This window comes from Gopherus evgoodei, chromosome 9 (assembly GCF_007399415.2).
Source record: "Gopherus evgoodei ecotype Sinaloan lineage chromosome 9, rGopEvg1_v1.p, whole genome shotgun sequence".
NCBI lineage: Eukaryota > Metazoa > Chordata > Testudines > Testudinidae > Gopherus > Gopherus evgoodei.
Genome location: NC_044330.1, coordinates 35,489,830 through 35,503,109, shown reverse-complemented (window position 1 = coordinate 35,503,109; position 13,280 = coordinate 35,489,830). Strand labels below are relative to the sequence as shown.

The 13,280-nt window shown below is 41.7% G+C and overlaps 1 protein-coding gene across 6 annotated transcripts in view; it reads left to right on the top strand.

Moving 5' to 3' along the window:
• Positions 1-13,280, top strand: part of AGFG1 (ArfGAP with FG repeats 1) — an 85,982-nt gene that overhangs the window by 54,750 nt on the left and 17,952 nt on the right. For all 6 annotated transcript variants that reach the window (XM_030574904.1, XM_030574908.1, XM_030574906.1 and 3 more), the window contains exons 4-5: positions 1,966-2,128; positions 4,601-4,757. In XM_030574904.1, the coding sequence (XP_030430764.1) occupies positions 1,966-2,128; positions 4,601-4,757 (320 nt within the window). The remainder of the gene's footprint in view (positions 1-1,965; positions 2,129-4,600; positions 4,758-13,280) is intronic.

Below are 13,280 nucleotides of genomic sequence, written 5' to 3'. Positions count from 1 at the left end.
ACTTTACCAAGCTAAATAAGGTTTGAAGCAAACGTCATTCTTACCATACCAGCTGCTGCAGGCAATCGTTAGTTCACAGGCTAGGTTTCCTTTCAACCTGGGACCACTCTCATTAGTTAAGTGTTCTTTAGGTATTCACTGATGTTATGAGCAGGGAGGTGGCTAGAGCCATTTTGCGCCCCGCTAGTCTTATACCCCAACCCTTGTGTGTTGGAAAAATCCTTGCTGGGTCGTGTGGGCAGGCAGCTCCATGATGTACATGAGCTTCAAACTGTCTTTTCAGATGAGTTGTAAATTTCCTGTTTACAACCCACCAGCAGGTAATGGTTCTTTAGCACTTTTCTGGCATGCTAGTATGTCTGAGTCTGAGGAATTGGCTTATGGGTATTATCCAGAATTGCAACACATTCCAGTAACAATCATACAGCAAAATCTCATAATTTCACATGCAGTGTAACACACATTTCAACAGGACAATAATCAGCAGGTTGAGTTTACAAATAACATCTCATAAGGCGTACTTTGTACAAAATATATAACCATATAAAAGCAGTGAACATGGGATACAGAGTGTCAGTTATTTTTTCGTGGCCGGCTTCCTAGAGGTCTGAACTCGGATCCAAACTGCCTCAGCAGCTGCTGAGGCTTCACAAGACTGTTGCACTCTGCAGGTGTGGAAGTCATTTTCTGCTCACAAGGGCAGCTTCTGCTGTTCCCCGCAGAGTGGCTTTAAGATAGGGCAGTATAGAAGCTTTTGTGTTCTGCTCATTCGCTAACAGCTCTACTACGTTTGCTTGTCAGGAGGGCTGTTTGTTTTTCCTCTTGTATATGTGGCAGACTTGTCTGAATATATTGGCTTTATTACATAGATGGTTGGTTGCTGAATAGAGTGTAAGAACTATTACAGCTCATTTAAGTGGAGAAGTTATCAGACTATTTTCTTTAAAAGTTTTATATGTTTTCCACTTAACAGGGCAATCATATAATTCATCTCGAACAAGGAAACTGTAATAGTTTAAGTCCTATACTGCTACTGATGTCACTATAAACAATCCCTGGGATGGAACTACAGTGACAGTAAAAATATTTACTTGGGTTTTGTAAAAATATTGAAGCTCTGTAAAACGAATATTTAATAACGATTTATAACTCAGTCTGAGTTTTAAAGAAGTGTTATCAACATCTTGCTTCACCTCCTTCCATTCCAGCTCACGTGACTTAAAAGCTAGGATGTCAGACTTCAATAGAGTATACAACAATGGTTCAAACCCTGACAGTTGATTGAGATTAGGGACTGTTAACATCACTTTTGAGTTGAAGTAGATGTGATTTTTTTTTTAACGTGCTTTTTTTTTAAAACTTTTTTTTCATTTGTGGACCCCTAAAAAATTTCAAATGGAGGTGCAGACCATTTGGAAATTCAACCTGTGGTCCTCAGGCCCCTACCATAGGAATCTTAGACTGAAAACTGACTGAACAGAACTCAGCTATAAATGTTCCATGTGTTCGGCATAGCATTTAACAAAGCGTGAGAGAGGGTGCTAACCTGTGAGCTTTTGTGGTGGTAACAACACTTCTGGGTTTTGTCCTGTAGGTCGGGGGCATTCAGCTACTTTTGATAGATCAAAGGTATGCCTTTTCTAGGATCTGAAACTTTATTTTTATAGTCATCTTTTGCGGACCCCTTAGACACAGTCTCTGCGTGCCACAGGTTGAAAATGACTGCTATTAAACATTGGAAAACTGGAGTCTCAAGCTTTTGTAACCCCAGTCATTGAGAGATGGGACACTAAAATGGTGACTGGACCATCAGACCAGTAGTACTATTTGACATAGGTTCAGAGCTTAAAATAGCAAATCTCAGACCTCAGAGCAAAAACTTTTGATCGCTGTGCTACCATTATAATGGATGTTGGAACAAAACTTATGTTAAATATTAAATAATTTTACTCTTATTCAACTTAGGTATGTTCCTCCAGAACAAGCTAAGGTTGTGGCATCAGTCCATGCATCTATATCAGGGTCCTCTGCTAGTAGTACAAGCAGCACACCTGAGGTGAAACCGCTTAAATCTCTCTTGGGAGAATCTGCACCAGCACTGCACTTAAATAAAGGCACACCTAGCCAAGTGAGTGAGTAATGGCTAAGAGTTCAGTGGTATGGGATTATGTTGCAGTATTTAAAAGGAGAATGGGCATTTTGTGAATTGAACAAGATTTTACAAAATACTGAAAATTGTGGCATTAGTGGGTTACTGCTGTTACAATAAAACTGTACTTAATAGCTTACATGCTCTGCTGGTTTTATGGAATGCGAATAGAGGACTAACGGTAAAATCTAGAAACTGAGTTCTGTGATGGATTGACTTTGAATGCTTCAGACTAAAAATGCTAGCCTCTGCCCTGTGTAGTAATAATTAATAGACTGGTATTTTTTGGTGCTATTTAATAAAACTAAGATGGTTTGGTTTTGTAACAGGCTTTTGGTTAAACATCTAGTGTAACCACAACATACAGTAAAAGCTTTCTTTATCTGGCACTTCACCAACCAGAATGCTTTATAAACAGCATTTCTGATCTTCATTGAAATTCCAGTTTATAGTCCAGTTGGCGCAGGACCACCGAGGGGTTGGGACCTGGGAGAGGACTTGATCCGTAGACCGCTCACCTCAGTTGGCTCCTCACAAGTGGTGACGTGTCCTGGCCGCTCATAGGCGGAGATGCCACAGGCAGCTCGGTGCACCTCCACCCACAGGTGTTGCCCCCGCGGCTCCTGTTGGCCGCTGTTCCCAGCCAGCGCTTCCTGCTTTACTTCTGCCTAAGAGCAGCCAGGACACATCATCGCTTGCGGGGAGCTGCCCGAGGTGAGTGATCTGCGGATCCGGCACTCGCACCCGATTCCCGAGCCTCCTCCCGCACCCAAACTCCCTCCCAGAGCTTGCGCACTGCACCTCCTCCCGCACCCCAAGCTCTGCATCCGGAACTCCCTCCTGTCCTTAACAGGCATTTTTTACTTACTGGCACCCTCCCCATTCCCGCAATACACTGGATAAAACAGCTTTTGCTGTAGTTGGGTTGGGTCATCCTCCTTTCTTGCATCCTTGTTGGAATTTAAAAAAACACATCACTGCCTCCTTTGAAGCCCTCTGTTACAACTGCCATCTTTTTATTGAAGGGAGACATGGACAGGACTTCTTTCTTAGCCAGTCAGTGTTACTGCTTTTAGAAGTAAAACCATGGTTTTTCAACAACTTGAGATTTGCTGCATCTCTTCACTCCACCCCCAAATTTGGGCCATTGTGACAAAATTAAGTTAACTGTAAACTAGATTTTTATATAAATCGTCTTCCCTGTGGTAGGAGCAAGTATTTTGGTCAGTCCAGTGTACTATAACTTCAACATCCCTTCCTTAGAAGCAGTTCAGGGGACAGTGAAGCTATCTTAATTAACATATGTTTCTCTCTATGTGGTCGTGAATACTGTGCTGTATGTTACAAGTGTGTTTTGTTGCATTCTTGTCAAATGACTTTTGGCTCTCTGTCTAGCTCATCCATAATGGTATATGATAGGCTGGAGGGAAAAAATATATATTATTTTTCAAATATATGATATAATTAGTCTGTATAATGCTAACACACAAGAGGGTAAAGCTAAGTTTAAATGTTTAGAATTTTCTGACTCTGGAGTTTTTAATCATACAGCCTTCATGTTCTGTTGAGGAATTCTGCAAGAAATGTAACTTTATTTTTCTTCCAGAAAAAAATAAAATAAAAATGGGGATTCAGTGAGAAGGAGGAGCTTCAATCTACATGGCTCTGAAGCTCTGCTGGTCTTTGAAAATAATTGCAAATACTACATACAGGTTCCATAATCTGGAGCCATTTGTTTAGATACCTCTAATTTTCCTGTTTTACATGCATCGTAGTCAGGGACGGCTCCATGCACAAGCACGCCAAGCGCGTGCTTGGGGCGGCAAGCCGCAGGGGGTGCTCTGCCGGTCGCCACGAGAGTGGCAAGCAGGCTGCCTTCGGTGGCATGCCTGCGGAGGGTCCGTTGGTCCCGCGGCTTCAGCAGACCTCCCGCAGGCTGCCACTGAATTCCTGGGACCAGGGACCTTCCGCAGGCCAGCCGCCAAAGGCAGCCTGTCTGCCATGCGTGGGGCGGCAAAATGCCTAGAGCCGCCCCGATCTTAGTCTCTGGAAGTCTGCTGTTTAACTCCTATAGTGCACTTAAGCAGGGCAACCTGAAGACTCACACTAAGGCCATGGAGCTTGGTGGGGAATATGCTCTTGCACACCTTAGGGAGGGTAGGAAGAGGAGATTGAGGAAAGATTCTCCTTTGTACCACAACTTAAACTAAAAGCTCTAGATTAAATTATCAAATTTTAACAAGTTCATTGCATGTTTGTTTTACATAATTGTGGTCTGAATTCTAAAGTTATGAAACTTGATATGGCTTGCTAACAATACTTAGGGGCAAAAAAAGAGTTCAAAACTAGTACCATAAATAGCTTTTTCGGTCTGTGTCCTTTAGCTTTTTGTAAAGCTTGGTTAAATATTGGCTTTCCTGTTTGTTTAGCTAATTAAAATGTTGTTTTTAGTCCCCTGTTATCGTTAGGTCTCAAGGACAACAGCAGCAGGAAAAGAAACAATTTGACCTCCTCAGTGACCTTGGCTCAGATATCTTTGCTGCTCCTGCTCCTCAGTCAACTGCTACAGCAAATTTTGCTAACTTTGCACATTTCAACAGTCATGCAGGTAAGAGTTCTGTATAGACACTGCCTCCTAATTAAATGTACAGAAAACTCCTCAGGTATCTATTCTTTATGGCTTATAAATATGAATTATCTTCTGAATTAATAAAAGGAGAATTTATATTTCTGTGCTTTGAACATTGTTGTATCAGTTGTTAAGATTTAGCTTATGACAAGTTGGAAATCAAGTTTAATAAAGCAAGTATTTTAAAGTTTTAAAACTTACACTCTGCATTTCCTTTGCAAAAACAGTATGGGAAACAGAAGAGAATAGCTATAAAATATAGCATAATAGTACTATTCGACATGGATCACATAAATATTGATCTGTACCTGACACAAATTATATTTGGTCTCTTTTTGTCACTGTGCTTTAATTTTGTTTTCCTTGAGTTGCTTGTTTATAAAGCAAATATTTGGCTAGAAGGCAGTGTTGGTGGCAAGAGAGAAGGAGAGTAAAGTAGTGGGGATGGGCAGAGGTTATGCAGGATGTCATTTCTTCCTTCTGAAAAAGTTGGCAAGATCCTTTATGGAGAAGGAGTGAAAAATAGTAAACAGACAACTGTGTGGGCGTCAGTGAAGGGGAAGAAGCAATGCTGTCTCACTGAGTGTGACAGAATTGAAGGAAGAGAGAACAAACTTGTAGTGGAAGAAGTCCATGTGGCTGGGAGTAGTGTGGGAGCAGGAGCAAAAGGAAAATGTTTGTTTGTTTGTTTTTGAGCAAAGATCAGGGCTGGGTGTGGTAGGACAGACTTTTAAATATTTAGAATGGCTGTTGGTAAACAGGCCTGAATATTACAGAGGGGAAAAAAAAGACCTCAATCCATATAACTTTATCCTAAAGAATAATGGTCACTAAGGTGATTCTGAAGAACACCAATAATTGTAAGTCAGCAGCTTATAGATATTGAGTAGTGTGTTTCCACTAACTTTCTGTGTGACCGTGAGCAAGTACCAGGGCTGGCTCCAGGGTTTTGCCACCCCAAGCAGCAAAAAGAAAAAGGGGGTGGGGAGAGCCGCAATCATGATCTGCAGTTCTGCTGCTGCAGCTTCATCCTTCGGTGGCAATTCAGTGACTGGTCCTTCACTCCGAGAGGGAGTGAGGTACCTGCCACCAAATTGCCGCCAAAGACCCAGACGTGCCGCCCCTCATCGTTGGCAGCCCCAGGCAGCTGCTTGCTGGTCTGGTGCCTGGAGCCGGCTCTGACAAATACCTATCCTTTGACCTTGTCTACTTTAGATTATGAACTCTTCAGATTAGGTAATGTTTACTAAAATTTGTAGTACCTAAGGCAATGGAGCCCCTATCTGGTTGGCATCTCTGGGTTCTACTATAATATTGCTAATACTGAGGAGAGATGCTGCTTGTGAAAAATCTGTGTTCATCTGGAGTGTTGTCATCACCATTGGCATTAAATTACAAAGTTGAAAAATCATGGGTGCACAGTTCTGGTGTGTTGAATAAGGTATTCATCACCAGTTTAAATTAAAAAAATTTATAAATGTTTTTAACTGTTTTCAGGCATTATATTTGAAAGATAATGTGAGTGACAATTGATTTCAGTAGAATTAAACATGAATAGTTGTAGCATATTTTATAAAGTATGCATAAAACAAAGGCTTTCATGTAAATCAGTTTCTTGGAATTGAATGTATTTAAATTGGAATGATGTTGATTGACCAATTGCAAATTTTAATCCAAAAATGTACATGCTTATTGGCCAGCATTACATAAAACAAAGTTTCACTCCAAAGGCGTCTGTATGAAAGACTTAAGTATCCAAAGATCCAGCCTAATCAAACCACATTTGTATCAGATTACTCTGTACTTGAATTCTTTTTTTTTTTAAATGGACCTCAGGAACTGTAAGCCTCTTTTTAGGCAAGCTGTTCATTTTTTCCTTGTATGTTTGATAAATCTAATATAGCATAAACCATGGTCAGTTATCTCTTTTCAGGACTGTCCTACTACTTTATATAGGATTGAACAGGTACAAAGGAATATACATCTTTCAAGAAGAAAGACTAAAATTTTTTAATGAAGCCAGCTATATTTAGATTGAAATGATTGCTCTAAGGTGTGAATGGGATGAGTACCTGAATACATATCACTGGTGTCCTTTTCTGCAGTAAGATACTCTCACTCCCCTGACATAGTGAATTGAGGAAAACAGTCCCACAGAATTTAGAACTTCGGACTTTATCAGGGCTGATACTTTTTACCATACATTAATAAGGACCTTTCATATGCATTAAGCTGTTTTCAGTGATCCAGCTCATAAGTCACATGGCTGATACTTTTTACCTCTTAGAGAAACATTAAATTGTGAGCACCAATCGTGCAAGCACCGTACATTAATAAGGACCTTTCATATGCATTAAGCTGTTTTCAGTGATCCAGCTCATAAGTCACATGGCTGAAGCCCTTCTGTTCTACTCCTATCGACGTTCTAGTGCCTTTTTTTCCCCCCTCATGAACTTGTATTCTGATAGACCAGGGTTCTACACTTTGGCTGCAGTAACACCCTGTGAAGCTGGTTCTGAAGTTACAGACTCATCTTTGTGGTCCAAAGGAAGGAGGAGCTGAACTCACGTATGCATGCAACAGCAAACTCTTAAAAGGTTTATAAAATATAATTGGGAATCATTGCACACAAAATTTAAGATGGACACGGACATCTTATAGTAAAAGGTACATGGGCAGGTGATTGGCTACAAAGATTGTTGCAGTAAAAGATAGTCGGCTTTGATGTATATGGGTCAGTTGTTCTTGCTTTGGCTGTGTACTGGTGCTGGTCCATGATGCCTATTTTGGTGATTTGGTAGTGATTCTGCCTCCTTTACAACTTCTCCTACAAGAGACTGAATATTTTTTTCTTTGGAATGTATAGTCTGTCCCCCTATAGAAACTACTTCTGAGGGGCAGTAAGATTAACAGCCTCTCTTATAAACTGTTGCAGCCACAAGGGAGTGGGTGAATTTATTAGCCATCAGGAAAAAACTGTTGTAATAAAGTACTTCTGTGTTGGTTGGGTAGAAAGCGGAGACAGTGAGAACACTTTGTGGGAGGGTTGAGTGCCTGTTGCTGTACTGTTGTAATGCTTGGTAACTGCACAAGAAGGCAGCTTCTGATATACTCCATCTTGTGGAGTTCCTAATGTGCCAAGTAGTACATGGGAACTTGGGCAGAGGGATTATGAAGAAGAGTGGGGGAAAAGGAAACTAGTTCAACCTATTGGACATGTGATTTGGGGAAGGAAAACTATTTCAGTACAAATTTAACTGAATGTGAAAGTTCAGAGTACTACAGTTTTTTCTTCAAGTGATTGCACTTATCCATTCCACTCCTGGTATCTATGTACCCAGGGCCTGGCAGTAGGAAATTATTTTCCCTGAGCTTAGTTTAGTAGTTAATGTAGTTACTATAGTTAGTTGGTTTTTTTTTTATCTGAAAATTTACATGCTGATTGTCATGTCTTTTAATGGTGTTAAAAATATATATTTTTTATTATGGTTGTTTTTTTCCCTGTTTCGGTGTTCTGATGCTGCCACTGAGGCATGCTCTGGTCTCCGGGCCTCAAGCCGTGTACTTCTTGCTCAGGGCCTGCCAGTGAGTGACCCGCACAATAGTTGTCTGAAGTGCCTGAGGAAAGCACACATTAAAGACTTGTCTGGAATTCGAGAAGGATAAAGCGGCTAGGCTGAAATTCCTGCTGAGGGAGGCGGCACTCAGGCCACTATCAGAGCTGTCTTGGTCTGACTGTGCTGAATGCTGCAGCTTCAGTGAGAAGTGCGCCAGCTGTATTACCGGAGTTTCAGCACTGATTTCTCTCACCCCTAACGAGAGAAGTATTTCTGTGAATACTATTCAGGACTTGCCATTTGAGAGTCTTTCTCTGTTCTCAGACAAGACAGATTGCAAGCTTCATGGACTTATGTACTCAAGCCACCTTAAGCTCCTAAGATTTGTATTCACCTGTCCCAGTGAGAGAGAACGATCAGCCTCAGCAGATGCACCATTTTTCTGTTCCAGCTCTTTGATAGTATCTGTTAAAAAAGAATTCATGGGATTATAGGTACAGGCTTCCTCCTGCTGCTGCTTTGGCTCCAGTTCCAGGTATCTCAAAGGGTGTAGGAAGTGCCAGTCATTTCTCCATCTCTCCAGACCCAAATTCCATCCCCTTTGTAAATCTTTTGTATCTCTTCCTCAGTGCTTGGTCCTGAATTGCTTTGGACCAGGGTGTGTCTAGTACTATGAAGGTGGGATATACTCAAGGTTTGTTTCTACCCCTCCCTTCTCATGCCTCTTCAGAGACTCCTCTCAAGAGGAGCTCCCCCTCCAGGAGGATACAATCTCTCTCGGTTGGGGGCAATAGAAGAGATTCCACATCCTCTCAAAGAGAAGGAGTTTTAGTTCCACAGTTTTCCAATCCCAAAGGTGAAGGGGGCAGGTTTAAGATCAATTGTAGACCTGTGTCAACTCAATAAATTCTAAAAAAAAACAAAAAAAAAACAAAAAAAAACATATAGCTTCTGTTTAACCTTTTGCTGGATCCTAGGGATTGGTATGCTGCCTTTGACTTACAAGATGCCTTCTTCCATGTGGCCATCAATCAAGCTCCCAGGAAGTATCTCTGATTTCTGGTAAACCAAAAATATTATCGTCATGCTGTCTGGAGTGGTTCATGTCCATGAGTGCCGGCCTCAGGTCAAACTGTCAAAAAGTACCAGAGATCTCAATAGAGAGCACTCTGGTAGCCAGTCCTGTAGTTAAAAGAACAGGAGTACTTGTGGCACCTTAGAGACTAACAAATTTATTTCAGCATGAGCTTTCGTGAGCTACAGCTCACTTCTTCGGATGCATAGAATGGAACACACAGACAGGAGATATTTATACATACAGAGAACGTGAAAAGGTGGAAGTATACATACCAACAGGAAGAGTAATCAATTGAGATGAGCTATCATCAGCAGAAGAAAAAAAACTTTTGAAGTGATAATTAAGATGACCCGTAGAAGGTATGAGGAGAACTTAACATAGGGAAATAGATTCAATTAGTGTAATGACCCAACCATTCCCTGTCTCTGTTTAGGCCTGAGTTAATTGTATCTAATTTGCATATTAATTCGAGTTCAGCAGTCTCTTTGGACTCTGTTTTTTGAAGTTTTTTTGTTGCAAAATTGCCACCTTCAAGTCAGTCACTGAGTGGTTAGAGAAGTTGAAGTGTTTTCCCACTGGTTTTTGAATGTTACGATCTTCATAATCTGGACTCATGGAAAAGAAGCCCTCGAGGAATTCCACCGTGATTTTAACAATTTCCATCCCACCATCAACCTCAGCCTAGACCAATCCACACAAGCGGTCCATTTCCTACACACTACTGTGTTAACAAGCGACGGTCACATAAACACCACCCTCTACCAGAAACCCACTGACTGCTATACTTACCTACATGCCTCCTGCTTCCATCTAGGATACGCCACACGATCCATTGTCTACAGCCAAGCTCTAAGATACAATCGTATTTGCTCCAATCCCTCCGACAGAGATAAACAACTACAAGATCCTGAGAGATGATCCCTTACTCTCACAGATCTTGGGAGACAGGCCACTCCTCGCTAATAGACAGCCTCCCAACCTGAAGCAAATACTCACCAGCAACCGCACACCATACAACATAAACACTAACCCAGGAACCTATCTTTACAACAAAGCCCAGTGCCAGCTCTGTCCATATATGTATTCAAGTGACACCATCATAGGACCTAATCACATTAGCCACGCCATCAGGGGCTCGTTCACCTGCATATCTATCAGCGTGATATATGCCATCATGTGCCAGCAATGCCCCTCTGCCATGTACATTGGCCAAACCGGACAATCTCTATGCAAAAGAATAAATGGACACAAATCTGACATCAGGAATCATAACATTCAAAAACCAGTGGGAGAACACTTCAGCCTCTCTAACCACTCAGTGACAGACTTGAAGGTGGCAATTTTGCAACAAAAAAGCCGTCAAAAACAGACTCCAAAGAGAGACTGCTGAACTTGACTTAATATGCAAATTAGATACAATTAACTCAGGCCTAAACAGTAGTTGGGTCATTACACTAATTGAATTTATTTCCCTTTGTTAAGTTCTCCTCATACCTTCTATGAGTATCACTTCAAAAGTTTTTTTTTCTCCTGCTGATGATAGCTCATCTCAATTGATTAGACTCTTCCTGTTGGTATGCATACTTCCACCTTTTCATGTTCTCTGTATGTATAAATATCTCCTGTCTATGTGTTCCATTCTATGCATCCGAAGAAGTGAACTGTAGCTCACGAAAGCTCATGCTGAAATAAATTTGTTAGTCTCTAAGGTGCCACAAGTACTCCCATTCTTTTTGTGGATGCAGACTAACACGGCTGCTACTCTGAATCCTGTAGTTAATTTCTTCATGAGTGAAAGTTTACTAAGTTTTTTGTTCCTACAGTGGCCCAGTTAGACTTGATAGTCCTTTTCCTGCCTAGGTCCACAACTTGAGAGCAGGCATTTTTACAATTATAAAGCAAAACTTTCATATTACTTGATAGCATGGGATACAGACATTACAAGTAAGAATAATGTGTGCAGCAACTTACCAGCATTTTAGAGTCTAAACACGGTCTTACAAGTTTAGCACCTATCTTGAGCAATACTAACACACGTGAGCCGGTCTGTTTTCCAGCTATGAATTTTTCAGTGTAGGAGTCAGCTGAGCAGATTTGATAAGAGCTAGCACCTCATTTACCAGTGTCACAATTATCGGTTCACTGTACTACCATTTGGCCTATTAGCAGCTCTCAGGATCTTTACAACAGTTATGTCAGTAGTAGCTGCATTCATTAGAAGATTGGGAGTTGGAAGTAGGAGTAAATCTGGATGACAGGCTTGTCTAGGGTGTGTCTCAACTTCAGGTACAGTGCAGTGTGTGCCTGATCCTGTCAATGTTCAATGCTGTGAGAATGCTAGTCAATGCAGAGAAGTCTATCCTCTCCCTGGTCTAGAGGATAGTTTATAGGAGTCATGCTGGACTTTGTTCCAGACAATTCAATCAATAGGTAAGAAACATCACCCAGTCACAACAGCACAAAACTCTTTGAGGCTCCTGGGGCATATGGCCTCCTGCCTGTATGTAGTTCAGTATGCCAGACTGCACTCCAGAGTTCCTCAAAGTAAGTTGGCATCCATCTACTCACTGAGCTTCCATCAGCTAGACTTGGTGATGAGAATGTCTTATGTTCTTGCCTCCCTCGGCTGGTGGACAGGTTGAGCCAATGTATGTGTAGGTGTTCCATTTGCCTGCCTTCAGCTGATGCTAATGCTAGTGATGGATATGTCTACCTGGGATGGGGAATCCATCTAGGTTCTCTGCAGACTCAGGATCTCTGGTCCTCAAAAGAATTAGCTTTCAGCTCTGCCACTGATGCATAAAATTATCGGACTGTAGTGCCAGATGTTTCTCACATATCAAGGGAAAGAGTCTGTTAGTCCTTACAGACAACACAGCGGTAATGTTCTGTCTCAAGCAGGGAGGAGCCAACTGTTTTCCACTCCATCAAGAGGCAGCTCTGCTCTGGGAGCTTTGCATTGCTAGCTTGATAGATCTAAAGCTGCTTATTTTGGGGAGTCCAAAATGATCTAGCAGACCACCTGATCAGTTTGCTTATGAGACTGAGTGATCTCTTCATCCAGATCCATTGATGGGGTTTCTCCAAGTAGACCTATTTGTGACAAGGATCAACAAAGTGTCAGCAGGTCAGCTCCCTACTAGATTGCAACCCAGGTTCCCTGACAGACACCATTTTTGCTGCTGTGGTCAGGCAGGCCCCTTTACACTTTTCGCACAGTCCCACTCATTCATAGGGTATTACTAAAGATAAGATGTGACCAAGCCAGAGTCATACCCAGCTTGAGCCCACGAACACTGGTTCTCCACTCTCTTAGTGGTGTCAGTGAAACCTCCAGTCTGGCGTCCACTAAACTGAGACCTAATCTCTCAAGGTCATGGGTGCCTACTCCAACTGCATGGATTCTAAGTTGCTAGATATTAGAGAATGATCTCGCTTGAAAGAGGTTCAGGAGGTCCTTAGTAGAAAGTTTTCTACAAGAGCTACTTAGCTCTCTTAAGTGAAGGCATTTTTCCATTTGTTCTTGCCAGTGTGGTGTATCGCTGTCCTGTTCTTTTGTTCAATGTATTCTGGACTAATTATTGCACAGGAAACACCAAGGTTTGGCTGTTAGTTCAATCAGAGTACATCTGGCAGCTATTTTAGCATTCCACCCTAAAGAAGATAATCACTATTTTCTCTAATGACGTGTACAAGGTTTTTGAAGGGCCTAACAAGTTGTGTCCTCAGGTACAAGATGGTATTTCCCCATGGGAGCTAAACTTGGTGTTTGTCCAGTCTTATGGGTCTGGCATTTGAACCTTTGGCTACTTGCTCTCTGCTGCCTCTGCCAGTGAAGATGAATAGCTCAGTGGTTTGAGCATTGGC